The sequence below is a fragment of the Pyxicephalus adspersus genome, chromosome 3, assembly GCF_032062135.1.
Source record: "Pyxicephalus adspersus chromosome 3, UCB_Pads_2.0, whole genome shotgun sequence".
Classification (NCBI taxonomy): Eukaryota; Metazoa; Chordata; class Amphibia; order Anura; family Pyxicephalidae; genus Pyxicephalus; species Pyxicephalus adspersus.
Window position 1 is genome coordinate 18,523,172 of NC_092860.1, and position 14,709 is coordinate 18,537,880.

At 37.5% G+C, this 14,709-nt stretch overlaps 1 protein-coding gene across 1 annotated transcript in view; it reads right to left on the reverse strand.

Moving 5' to 3' along the window:
- LOC140325748 (uncharacterized) overlaps positions 1 to 14,709 on the reverse strand; it is a gene marked incomplete in the record, with an annotated part of 23,706 nt that overhangs the window by 1,160 nt on the left and 7,837 nt on the right. Inside the window, 6 exon segments of the mRNA XM_072403757.1 lie at positions 70 to 1,057; positions 1,138 to 1,198; positions 7,207 to 7,255; positions 7,853 to 7,990; positions 9,757 to 9,867; positions 12,105 to 14,145. Of these exon segments, the coding sequence (XP_072259858.1) occupies positions 70 to 1,057; positions 1,138 to 1,198; positions 7,207 to 7,255; positions 7,853 to 7,990; positions 9,757 to 9,867; positions 12,105 to 14,145 (3,388 nt within the window).

The following is a 14,709-nucleotide window of genomic DNA, read 5'->3' on the forward strand; positions in this document are numbered from 1 at the left end:
GTGCCTCCCTCACTCCAGTACCCAATTGCACCTCCTTCACCATCTATACCTCCTTCTATTTCTCCAACATATCCTATATCTCCTGTAAAGCTATCTTCTCTATATCCTTTATATCCACCTTTACCACCAACACCTTCGACAGTACTCCAACCTTCACTTGCACCTCCCGTTATGAATTCACCGGTGCCTCCCTCACTCCAGTACCCAATTGCACCTCCTTCAACATCTATACCTCCTTCTATTTCTCCAACATATCCTATATCTGTTGTAAAGCTATCATCTCTATATCCTTTAAATCCACCTTTACTACCAACCTCTTCATCAATATTCCAAGCTCCACCTGCAATTCCTGTGACAAATTCACCCATGCCTCCTTCGCTCCAGTAGCCAAATGCATCTCCTTCATCATCTAAACCTCCTGCTATTTCTCTAACATATTCTCTATCTCCTGAAACGATATCTCCATATCCTTTAAATCCACCAGTTCCTTCAGCTTTGTTGGCTCCATTTATATACTGCTCAGGTGAAATACTGTTTCCACCAATGTTCCAACGACCATATGCACTTTCTCCTGACGTTTCATAACTCTCACTAAAGCCTTCTGTAAAAATGTCAGTTATACTTGCAACACCTTGTATTAAATCAAATTTGTCCTCAGGTGTATCAGACACTTCATTTAGTACCCCATCTAGTGCTCCATCTAACTGAAGACCTTGTACAACATCTGGTAATCCATCTACTGACAAACTGTCTGAAATGCTATCTAATTGGAGGGCATTCAGGTTATCAGACATATCTGAAACTGGTAAGTCATTAAGCATGTCCAGTTCTAAAAGATCTCCCATATCTGTTAGGCCACTCATAGGCATTTCTACAAGACCTCTCACTGTATCTGTTAGGCCATCCATTAACTCCATAGGCGTTTCTACAAGACCACCCACTGCATCTGCTAGGTCACTTACTAAGTCTATAGGCATTTCTAAAAGACCTCCCAATGTATCTGCTAGGCCATCTAATAAGCCTCCATCACCCCCAAGTAAGTCCGTAGGAATCAGACCTGTAAATGAAAATGAAAAGGTGGTTAAAACATTATGTTTATTTAATGTGACTACTAAAAAAAAAAAAACTTGAACATACCGCTTGCTACACCAACGCCTGCATTCACAATTCCAAGGGCAACATCAAACAAGGAACACACCTATTTTAGTGGCAAGAAAAGAACACTTAAGTCAGCCCCCACAGGAAATAATTGCACCTAAATTGAAGTTAAATGTTTACATAATATGAAACACTAAAATGAGAAAAACAAGTTAAAAAGAAAAATGCTCAATTAAATTCAATTAAGATGGCTCTTCCCCTGTTTTGATGGCTGGATCCTTATTCATTTCTGGCTAAATGCAATTACATATTTATAAGAAAAATAATGGTTTGTGGTTTACTAACTAAATTAGTTAGACAATATATGGATAGCTGAATCTACAAGTGTTCAACTTTCTGGACAATATTGTAAGACCCAATGTTGACAATGTTGACAAAGTGCACATGGAATACTTCTGATTACTTATTTTCTAAACATAAGATTTAAGAATCAGTACCAGACCACTGGGATATTTTACTGGCTGAAATTGTCTAAAATTTTTTGATAACAACCAGCTTTGGCTGGTCCCAGGCCCTGAAGCTATCTGAAATTTCCAGGTGTGTCACATAGCATGCCTCATTTGTTGAGTGTTGTGGCACTCTAATATCACTACTGTATCTTGTAGGGCATACCTGTTGGTGGGATAAACCACCGAGACCAAAATGGAGAAAGGGGGACATACTAGTTCACAAACATGGAAATATCAGGCCCAAATACATATACCTTGAGTTCTATTTCAAATATTACTTTTATGCAGAGGTACACCTGAGGGGTACCCATAGTCCTCACTTCTTTTCAATTTGGTAACAGAGCCACTAGCCAGGTCTTTTCTACAACCTACTTTGAAGGAATCATTAAAAGTGTCAAACAAAAGTCATCTCTCAACTCTATGCAAGAGTAGGGATAGTACTCCCTGATTAGCTGATGAAAGCTTTCCTCAGCCGATCAGAGAGCACTAGAGGTTTTGAATGGGGAGACTTGCCCCCATTTAACCTCTAGTGCCGCAGACCGCACACTGTTCTCAATAAATGCTGGCCGCGACCGCATCTATTGAAAGATGACCCGCACTAGAGGTTAACTTCTAGTGCCGTGGATCGCACACTGTTCTCAATGAATGCTGGCCGCAGCCGCATTTATTGGTAGATCCCCAGCACTAGAGGTTAATTAACCTCTAGTGCCGCAGATCACACACTGTTCTCAATAAATGCTGGATGCGGCTGCATTCATTGAGAAGATTCCCGGCACTAAAGGTTAGTTAACCTCTAGTGTCGCGGATCGCACATTGTTCTCAATGAATGCGACTGCGGACGCATTCATTGAGAAGATCCCCGGGGCATTAGAGGCTAAATGGGGACAAGTTTCCCCATTCATTCACCTCTAGTGCTCTGTGATTGGCTGGGGAAAGTAAAATCATGATGACGCTTGAGCTGCCATCAGGGTTAACCTTTCCTCAGCCAATCACATAGCATTAGAAGTGATGAATGAAAAAAAATAGTCCCCTTTGAACCTCTAGTGCCCGGGGATCCCACACTGACAGGAGGGGACAAGGACAACACGAATTTGAACACCAACCCTACCCATGATACTGCGCTCAAGTTGGAATCTTTATTGGTAGGGCCCTGGTCATTATTGGGCATAATACACACTCCATTTCCCTCCATTCTGCTTATCATCAAGAAAAATCTACTCTTTAGGGATACCTTAATAGCGTGGCAGGAATTTAGGAAACTATGTGGGGTCTTTCACCAGGTCCCCCCAGCCATGCTGATGCAGTTCTATGAGTTTTCCTCAAGGTTCACAATATAAAGCGTACCAATTATAGGCGAGCCATAGTACGAGTATATTATCATCTGCTAGATGAGAACAACTGAATGCTGCCTTTCAACATATGTAGTGCCAAATATGCCTTCCCCCTTCACAACTTTTTATATTATAACTGTCCCCCTCTCTCTCTAAGATTTTGGGTACCTCCTCCCCTCTATACACTCCATATCTGATATTTACCCTTCTTTTACTGAACTGCCTTTCAGACTCCTGACCCCAGCTATCATTTGTGTGCCGTTGGGCCAGTTTTTTTGGTCTACCTTAATTACACACCTTAGATTTATTGTAATCTAGCTGGACCATTACACAGAAAAGCATATTCAGTGAGGTGTGGATAAACATGTGGATTACAATATAAAATAATTCACAGGGCCTATTATGCTTTCAATTTAAAAGTTTCATCCTCTTCTGCTCATGGGTTGCTAAAAGCTTGTCCAAAATGTGACCTTTCCTTAAGCGCACTGGAACACGCATTGTAAACATGCCTACATTTTCAAACATTTTGGATTTCTGTATTTGCATTCATGGCCAACATACACAGGTCAAGCTCACCCCATATATTCCCATACAGCTCTTTTCATGCCTCACCAGTTCATTTGAATCCTTCAGGCTCAACCACCTCATTGTTGAAATTTGAAAATGTATTCAAAATTGAAAATTGTCTCCTAGCTGCCAAGAAGAGTATACCGAAGAATTGGTTACAGAACCAGTGAGAAACTCACCCCCGACAACTTTCCAACTTTGAATGAATTATTTACAATTCTAAATGCTCATAGATAAGACCGAAGCCACTCAACACCCTAATACCAATCTTCAACGGTTCTTCAAAATATGGATGCCATATTTACAGCATACACTCTTCCTAGCACAACTAAATGATATTATTGAAACTTTTCGCCATACCCTGCGTATGATACTAGGGCCCTAGGGACATCTAAATGTTTTTCCCTCACCACCAGAAAGCACCACAATTTAATTTGTTTACAGCTATGGTTTGTTGTTACTCATGGGCATTATTTGATTCCAGCCTTTTAATTGCCATACTTGCTCATCTTCTTTTCATTCTCAAACCATCTATCCACCAAACACAATCCATTGCCTACATATTTCCTTTTTACAAGGCGCCATCTCCTAACCGTTTAAATACAGAAAGGGGTTACACTAACCCCCAACCCTCTTGTAATGCCCCCCTCTCTTTTATGTTAAATTATAGTTACAAAAAAATTAAAGTAGTGTTGGATAATAGAAAGGTCTTGTATGAGCTTCAGAAAATAGTGTTGATGCAGCTCTCATTTCCTGGAAACCCTCTCCCTTATTTTAGCTAATTTGGTGGGTTTGAGAGAGTGGAAGCTCTTTTAGTTGTACTATATGTTCTTATTTCTACAAGAAAAGTACAAAAGGGAAGCAAAGAAAACATTAAAACATTTTTTCTGTAAAGCTACCTTTTTGTGGTTGCAGAAAGATAGATGCTATATGAAATTACTGGTTTATGCACAATTGTGGCCACTTGAAGCAATTTACATATTAGTTTCCTCTGTGCTCTCAAACCCAATATCTTAATCTGACCCTTTATCTGTATTACAGGTAGTTTTATACCCAACCCGATCTACAAATGTTTATATCCCGCAACCAGAACTGGCTAGTAAAAAATGTTTTGAAACTTTAGGGAAACATGTTTAAATCCACTTACATTTTTTTTTAATTTTGTTTCCAAATTGTCTTACTGAAAATTGTCTGCTGCTGTCTCCCACTCTTAGTGGTTCCCCAAACTTTTAATTAGAGAGCAGAACTGCTCTTAACAACCACCAGTCAATGGGAATGCTGCCCGCTGTTTTCATTGACAATGGGCTTACAGACCCAATATCTACATTAGTTTTTAAGCTTGTAACTAATATGTAATGTAAATGTTGAGCCCCCCACTATAAACCATGTAAACATAGACCTTCTTTAGCTACCCAGACTTGATTATATATTTTATATTATTTTGGAGATACAAGGACAGAAGCAATTCTGCAGGGTAGTGGATAGACTTTGACTTTGTATATATACACTCCTTTAAGCTGCAGCCAATATTCATAACAATGAAGGCAAGGCTTTTTCTATATGCATTCCCACCCCAATGTGATATTCATTTAAATCTTCTGCCAATCACTACCTCACTTGTGGACTCTGTCCCAGATTCTGCTAAAGTTGTTCATTTTTCATTTATACAAATATCAGAGTTAATATAGAGCAAAGCCTCAAACTCTTATAGACTATTGTTTACATGACTGCGGCAGGTCAGCACCCATTCGCTTGCACAAGCCCCCTTTAAACCCCTCTCCTAACCCAAGTAAAGACACCTGTGGGTATGGTGCAAATTTTACTAAATCCAATGTAACCAACCCCAGTCTAGTTGCAAGTCTTCAAAGGCATTAACTCCTTTATCACCAACAACTAGGGATCTGCGTCTCTCATTGTCATACCAGGCTCCCAGGCACAACTCCACCATCTAGGAAACTATATGAATTACGCTAACTATACCCAACAAAATACCACCCATTTGCTAACAAATTACACCATTAAGGGGATCCCCATATCATAGATGGCTCTCCAAATCATTCTATCAACTTTTCCATGCACTGCCTTCAAAGGACCTCATACTGCCTACAAAACCCTGATGTCCCCAGTAAATCTTGACCCACTATTTTTTTTTCACCTATCTCTGCCTTTACCTCTCTTTGACCTTCTCACATCCCATTGCCTGTTTATTAGCTGTAGCAGCTCTTCTTGACCTTTTTAACACAGGACAACCCATTGAAATAAATTTCAGGTCTTCTGGGAACCTCTACTGAATTTTCCAATATCTATAGCTCATTGTACATTAGTGTGTTGTCAGTAAAAAGATTGCATCCTACATTGGTGGCCATTGGGAAGAATGTCACCCCTATAGATAGATAAAAAGATCATTGGTATCTATTAAACTGACCTGAGAATCACAAACTGCTCATTGCTCAAGGAACCCCTAACAACCACTGGAGGAACCCTGGGGTTCCACAGAACCCTGGAAAAAATCACTAAAAAATTGAGAGCATTGGCCTAGCTCCCCTAGCAGTAATCCTGAGTGTGACTCGGGGTGGCTTTTACATGCAAAAAGCAGTAATCCCGAGTGACACTTGGGGTAACTTTAGAAGCCTCCTTTACCTTTGCCCCGCGCTCTAGCGGTGATCGGATGGTCCCGCTGTGATGCCGGGGCGCCGGTCCAGGGGGACGCGACCGGGCGGGAAATTTAAAAGCAGATTACAATGTAATCTGTTTTTAAACATTTTTTTCAGTACAAAAACACCCCACAACATGAAATAAAAATTAAAGTACATTATTAATTTTTTATTTTATTTTAAGATTACATTGTTGTCTAATATTTCATTATTTTTTAAAAATAATATTTATAATTAGGTATTATAATATAATTTATGATTATAATATAATATAATAATATAATTATCATACCCGGGAGTTAATCCTAAGAATTACAGGCCCACAATATAAACAAAAATTTCAATGCAAAAAAATTAGGGTGACTTTTTGCATCAAAAAACTGACAGAATTAGAATGCTAGGGGGGCTAGTCATTGCTTTGGATTGCGATTCCTTGCTAATATATTTGTATATAGGTTGTCTATTTCTTAGATGTTGCACAATTGCCTGTTTTAATATGACATTTCTCTTTTTCTTGCCTACGTATTGTGGTGAGTTCCCATTGGTTTCCCATGTAATTCTTTGACTACCCCATTCAAGTGAGTGTGTTCCCTTTTCAAATTGAAATGTAATTTTTTTTTGTCAATAATGAGGGGTTAAACAAAGTAAAAATTCTTTTTTAATAATATTTTACTATTATCACCATGTTTTTATTATGCAGAATTTTACTTAACTTATTGAGTTATCATTTTCTGGGCAGAACTATTTAACCTACAAATATTATTGAGGGTATGAAACCAGTTCCAGGAGGAAAACCCATGCAAACAGAAGGAGAGCATGTAAACTTATGGCAGACAGTGTCATGTCTGAGATTAAAACCTAAGTGCTGCAAAAATACCAAATCATGTGGATTTTTTCTTAAAAAATACTTTAACTTACATATGATTGAATAAGTGTATCAATGAAAGTCAGAACAACTTCATCTCATTACAATTGTAAGTGCTGATCATTTTATAACTTAGGCTGCAGACACACAAGCATAGTAGCCAATGGAATAGTCATACTTACAAGGCCTGGCAGCATTTCTTTTGCCATTGGTCCTACCATGTCAAGTACCCTTTATTTAATAAAGAATAAAATAAGAAAAATAGGTAAAAAGAGTATCCAAGGGAATTGCACAACTGCAAATTAGTTTTTTTCATTAATAGATAATTATATGGAAAACATGCCACTAATTTATTAATATTCTCGTGGTTATTTTTTAATTAGGCCTATAGTGCCTACGGGTAGCAGTTGGAGAAAGGCAGCTTTTCCTTCTGTAGTTATCAGTCTCTTGTTCTTTTTTATATTATTTTTAATAGTTATTAATTATTTTATTAAATGAATAAAGAATATATTATTATATTTATTTTAATAGATAAACTGTATTCTTATACATCATCTTACTGTACTAAACCAGTTTAGGAGCAGAAAAAAATATGTGATACTTTGAGGTGGATGTTGCTTGGCATTGCTATGTAAGCAGGGCATCAAAAATTCAGATGTAGGTCTGAGTTGCAGAAGCCAGCAACTCCATTTATATTCATATAGAATGTAGGTTCTGAACTTTGGGTTTTGTGAAATAGTAATATTTATCTACTATAAGGACTTGGTATGCACCTATTAACTATAAACAATTTACATTACATTTATTTAAATCGGGTATTATACTTACATCAAACCCTCCATTTTCAGGCTTTCGAAGATTGCTTCACAACTATCAACACAAATTTCCATACCACTACCTTTGTCTTCTAATGTGACAGCCACCTCAAAGTCAAGTTCAATACAAAAGGCAACTAAGTCTAAAGGACTTAAAATGAAAAATAAAACATAAAAAGAATTAAGTTCATTAAGTAAATGGAATGAAAAAAATATTACATTCTCTTTTATGAATGGATATTATTGGACACATTTTACAATAAATATGTAAAGTTGCATAGTTGGTTGATAAGTAAAAGCATTTATTAGGATATTTTAAAAAATACACAGATCTTTACATCATTGCAATTAATGCATTTTTCCCACGGGGTTGGATTGGAGACCTTGGGCCCACCAGTGGAAATGAGATGAAGGGCTCACCAGAAAGAATTGATTGACCTGACATAGTGAAATATTTTAGTGACATACAGGTGCCCAGTAGAGGGCTGGATTGCTTTCTTGTGACCCTGTATATGGCACAAAAAATATTGGGAGGGGGCATAACACTCAAGCCTATTGTAGGCTTTTTGTTTATTCGCTGGTGGGTCAGTCCAACCTTGTTGTTTTATATTTTATTTTATTTTTTTAAAATACTCCTTAAAAATACAGAAAAACACCTGCTGATTTGTCAGAAACGTATGGACTGTTGACTATGTGGACTATTTTTCCTGCCTTGACTTTTTATGTAACAACAATTTTTCAATTTTGCATGTGATATTAAACAAAAATGTTTGTTTATTAATGTTAATAAATTTGTTTAATATTATGAACAAATAAATTATCCTACAATGTTATAGATAATATTATCAATTTTCATTATATTTTTCTATACTAAAAACTTTATCATGTTTACCATATTCTCACTATACTCTCACTAGAATATTACTTTCATAATGAATATTCATTTTTTAAATGATATACAGGTTGACAATCAAAAATCCTGGAACCTCTGGACACGAAGAGTGCTGGATTGAAAACATTAGTAGCCAAACAGTGTAACGCAGTCCCTGTATTGAAAATGCAATTCGAAATTCATGCCGGGAAACTGAAGGATCAAAATTATCGATGGCCGTATTTTCGATTGTCAACTTGTATAATTATTATAAAACCTAAATATGTTTTTATTTTTTTCTGAACTACATATTATTTTCTCCTGTTCCCACCAATACAAGAGAAATGGGGGGGGGGTGACATATAGGGTAGTAAGCTAGACAGTGTGGATTAACCTCTTTGAGATAACAGAGAGTAGTAGGACAAAATGACAGCTCTGAATTTTTGTGATTTAACAATGAATCTATGAGTTTTTGATGAAATGTTAAAGTGCTAGAATGCCAGGGATTTTATTTCTTGCTGCCTCTTCCCCTATATGATTAACCCCCACTTTTTATTGTGATTGCTGTGACCATTAGCACCTGTCCAAATAAAGATTGGAAATCCAAAACATTCCCACTGAAACTGAAGAAAAAAAGTAAACTTTTAGTAGCTTTGCTATATAAGGCTTGTCTATTCACTCTGGAGAGATCTCCCCTTACTTCCTTTAGTGTCTCTGTGGAGAAGTACTTCACTGATAGAACCTGAAAATTAATTCCCTAATCCTGAGTCCACATTCTCAAAGTCCACATATGGGCCAGAATTTGTATAAAAGCAGAGTAATTTTTACTTTAGTAAAGTAGCAGTTTACTGCTGCTTCCAGTACCTACTAAAAATGTGCAGATCCTGGCCCTCGAGGACTGGAGCTGGGTTACCCTGGCCCAACCACAGTCCTGAAACTACAAAAAAGTCTACTGTAACATAAATCTGCAAAGCTATTCATTTCTGCTTTAAAAAGCTTAACAATAGTCAATGAAAAGTTATATACATATTTTATATTATATTTACCTTCCATCACCACCACCTCCTGCTGCAATCCTAGCTGTAGCTTCAATCAGTATTCCAAGTTTGTCCTCCATTGGGGTTATCTTGATACATGGGAAAGAAATATCAATGGACCTGTAAAATAGTGAAAGTACAAACATTTGTAAGTATATTTTTTATATTACACCATTTCACTTTAATTTTTTATTGTTCTGCTACACAGTTGTAAGGATGTAAGCCACATTTTACACAATATACTGTATGTGTTAAGGTGTTTAGCAACAACAATTTTAAAACTTGACTACTTGGCTAGTTGTGGATTGCCTCTAGAGCCGGGGTGTCAAACTCTAGCCCCCCCAAAAAAATTTTGAATTGAATTGAATTTGAAAAATGTGAATTGCAGCTGGCCCACCACTACATTGAAATAGCTCCGCCACTACAATTCCCGACATCATTCACGTCTATAGACCAGCGGCCTTTCTGCCTATGCATGGCCCCTCATTGGACTGTTTTATAGACGCAGGGAATTTTAGTAGCAGTGCTACTGTATTTCTCTATTATAGGCTTGTTCTAGATTAAATGTTAAGCAAAACCTCTTTGTTTCCATATGAAAAGGTATCCAATGAGAAGGAAAACTTTCCAAATTTTTTTTAATAAACTTTAACTTTGGCCTGCGACTTTGTCTTAGCCCACTGTGTATAAGCCCATTGTGAATTTGAGTTTGACACCACTTCTCTAGAGTATATAAGGTCCAAATTAAAATGCCAAATGATTCGAATTCTTAGAAGAATTTGGGTTTTCATAGCATTAACCTATAAATATATACCTAACATGTGTGAAGGATTCTTCTCTGTAAAATAACTGAAACTGTGTAACACTGACTCGCATATTAGTATGGCAATCAAGACAGTTGTGAGACCAGTTGTGTGGTGAAAACTATTCTAATAAAATTATTAGATCTGAAATAAAGACAACCAAAGTACTGATTTTTTTTGGTCCAATATCAATCAAAAATACACTTGTGGTGTTATGTGTATGAAAAATCAAATAAATCAGATCGAAGTCTCCCATCTCTCGTGTGGTTCCCCACCCCTCACCCCATATTCCGGAGCACAGAACATCATAGATGTGTGTGTCCTGTTCTAAGACTTCAGACCAATCAATCAGATTAATTTGAATGATTGGAAGGGTCGGTTTAATGCAAAATTGGCAGTGAATCTGCTCATGTATACTAGGCTTTGGATCAGAAAAAAAATTCAGTACATGCTCTGGATTAGGTGTCTTTTTTAGCATGCCATGGTATTAAAATGCAAGAAAAAATACCAATGTTTCCAGCCATGTATGTGATGCCTAAACATCATTTTGTCATTACTACCAAATTGTTTCTTTAGGGTCATTTTGCAAATAGACATGATTCTATTAAAAAGTATGTAAAATGATACACCCCCACATCACATGCACATTTCCTCATATAATGTCTTTCAATAATGCTGGAAATACAGAAAATGGCTTGTTAATCATGTAATCCATCCTTGATTAAGTTTTCCAAGCTGTACTCATTGCACTGAAGTCCTAAACAATGCTGATAGCATTGCTTTCTATTGGAAATTTCCCGTTTTGGGACAACTGGTTGTGACCTATTTTTTTTTTTTAGTTTAGAGAGATTGTGAACAAAATTTTAATTAATGGGGTGCAGACAGCAAAAATTAGATTTGCAACTTCACTTTTCTAAACAAACTAAGGAAAATAAATAAATTTCATGCACACTTCAATTTATGCAGTTATAAAATACAACATGTTTGCTTAAAACAATCTCAGAGTAAAAAAAGTGTTTTTTAGAGATTATTAATAGGCCCTAGGAACTTGCCAGTATTGTCCAAAGGTTTTGCTGTCAACATTCAGAACTAACTGTTTATTTTCTTTCAAGAACCCCTACTCTCTGGCTCATGAGGAGTCATTGCAAACCCAGTTAATAGTCTCTAGTGTCTTCTGCTCATGCATTGAGGAAATATCAATAATTCCTCATAGGGACTATGTACTATATGTACTAGTGATAAAAGGCCACATCATAGAAATAAACAAGATTTTATTGTACAGAAGCAGCAGAACCAATGTAGCAAAAAGTCAAGAAAAATCCGGAGAGAATGAAACCCCTAAATAATATTTTAAGTAAGAGGAATAGTTTAAGTTAAGTTAATAGTTTGGATAATTCAGTAACTGAAAAACTAAATAACTAAATCAATAACAGTCAGAGGAGCACAGAAAGCTATCTATATTTGGTCAGACCAAAAGGAACAACTTAGAAAACTTCACTTCCAGGGTTTTTATACAGTCTAATTATCTAGCATTTTTTCAATATCAATTTTACTTACCCAAGGGCGCCAGTTAATCCAGTTACTGTGTTAAGAACGCCTTCAATTATTTCTCCATTCATAATATTGCCGAGTAGATCACCACCAATCCCTCCCAAGAGTCCATCATCTCCAAGGAGCAAATTCAGTGGTCCATCATCTCCAAGAAGTCCTTCCAGCATTCCACCCTCACCAAGCATCCCTCCCAGGAGTCCATCATCACCAATAATTCCTCCGATCACATCATCAATTAAACCACTACCAAGAAGGCCTTTTAGTACTCCATCCTCATCAAGAAGTGTTCCCAGGGGTCCATTATCACTAAGAACTCCTCCTAATAAATTATCAACCACACCATCAAGAACCCCTCCCAAGAGTCCATCATTACCAAGAATTCCTCCGATCACATCATCAATTAAACCACTACCAAGAAGTCCTTCTAGTACTCCATCCTCATCAAGAAGCCCTTCCAGGGGTCCATTATCACCAAGAACTTCTCCTAACAAACTATCAACCAGACCACCATCATAAAACTCTCCCAGGAGTCTATCATCACCAAGAATTCCTCCGATCACATCATCAATTAAACCACTACCAAGAAGACCTTCTCGTATTCCATCCTCACCAGGAAGCCCTCTCATGGGTCCATTATCACCAACAACTCCTCCTAACAAACTATCAACGGGACTACCATCAAGAAGCCCTCCCAGGGGTCCATCATCACTAAGAACTCCTTCTAACAAACCATTAAACAAACCACCATTAAGAAGTCCTTCCAGTGCTTCATTACTACCAGGAAACACTCCCAGGAGTCCATTATCACCAAGAACTCCTAGTTCTTCATAACTACCAGAAAACCCTCCCAGGAGTCCATTATTACCAAGAACTCCTCCTAAAACATCACCACTGTAAAGCCCTTCCAACAAATCACCATCAAGAACCCCTCCACCCGTGTTGAGCCCTTTGGTTAGCCCGTCTTCATCAAGAAGCTTCCCCACTACTCCATCTTTACCCAAAAACCCTGCCATTACCTCATAATCCCCAGAAAGCCCTCCTATTAATCCTTCATCACCAATTAGCCCTTCTGCTAGTCCATCACTACCAAGAAATACACCAAATATTCCATCATCATCAAGAAATCCTCCCATTAGTCCTTCACCACCAAGAAGTCCTCCCATTAGTCCTTCACCACCAAGAATTCCTCCCATTAGTCCTTCACCACCAATTGCTCCTCCAAACACATTGCCCACATTAAGTCCACCCATTAGTCCACTATTGCTTCCAAGATATCCTCCCTTTTTTCCATCTCTACCAAAACTCCCTCCAGCTTCTCCATCAACAATATCAAGATACCCTCCCACTTGTCCTTCACCATCAGTAATCCCTCCCAGTAGTCCACCTTTACTACCAAAACTTCCTCCATCATAAAATCCTTCAGCTTGTCCATCAACATCAATATACCCCCCTAGCCCATTGCTACCAAAAAGCTCTCCCACTAGTTCATCGCCAACTAAAACCCCACTCCCTAGTCCACCATCACCAGCAAGATACCTTCCAAATATCTCTTCATCACTTAGAATCCCTGCAACTTTATCAACCTCAAAAAACTCCTCTACTAGTCCACCTTCATTAAAAATGTCTGCAAGTAGTCCACCATCACCACCAACAAGCCCTTCCACTAGTCTATTACCACCAGTTATGCCACCTGTTAGTCCACCAGCACTAAGAATCCCTCCCACCTTTCTATTACTACTACCTTTGGTACCATGCTTTTCTTTTTTTCCACCTAAATGGTGATGATCATGATGTGACCCCTTATGATTTTTATGTTGTTTTCCTCCAAATGAACTTGACCCCCCTTTCATTCCAATACTTTCCCTGTCTACATCTATACCGCTATCAGATATTTCTTCAAACTCTTTAAAAAAATGCATGGTCTGCACAGGTTCTGTATATTCATATGTCCAAATGGTAATTTCTTCAGATGATACTGATCCTTGATCTGTATACTCATGTGTAGTCCAGCGTTTGTTATTTCCTGATTTGGTATTTGGGGAGTCACCTAAAACATTGTAAATAAAAGTAAATGCAACATAATTCAATAAAGGCAACAAGTAAAAAAAAATATTGATTGCAAACATGGAAGAAAGATTATTACTTAAGGTTGAAATTTTTACAACTAAATTAGAAAATGAATCTTGGATAAAAAATATGTGAATCTTGAGTAAAAAAAAAATCCTAAATAGGCCCTTGCCCTCCTGAACTATATCAACAGAGTTTAAATGTATCCTAAACCTAATGTAATATTTTGCAACGTACTAGTCAATAGACATGGGTGACTGTATTAAGTTCCAGTTTTCTTTTCTCTTAATTTAACCTAGTTATAGTGCCAGTGAAACAGTTTCTGTCCTTTCATGTCTACATTGATTTATCCAATGTATCCTATTTAGATGTCTATGAATATGACTTGAGCTGGACATGTTTTCTTGTCCATGTTGGTCATGTTCTTGTTCATCATAATGCCCCTGATTCATCATTGAAATCCGCGATCGCTGGAAGCGCGATAATACGCGCGACCAGCGATCGCGGATTACCGTGGTCCGGGACTCAAGTGCGCGCGTACACT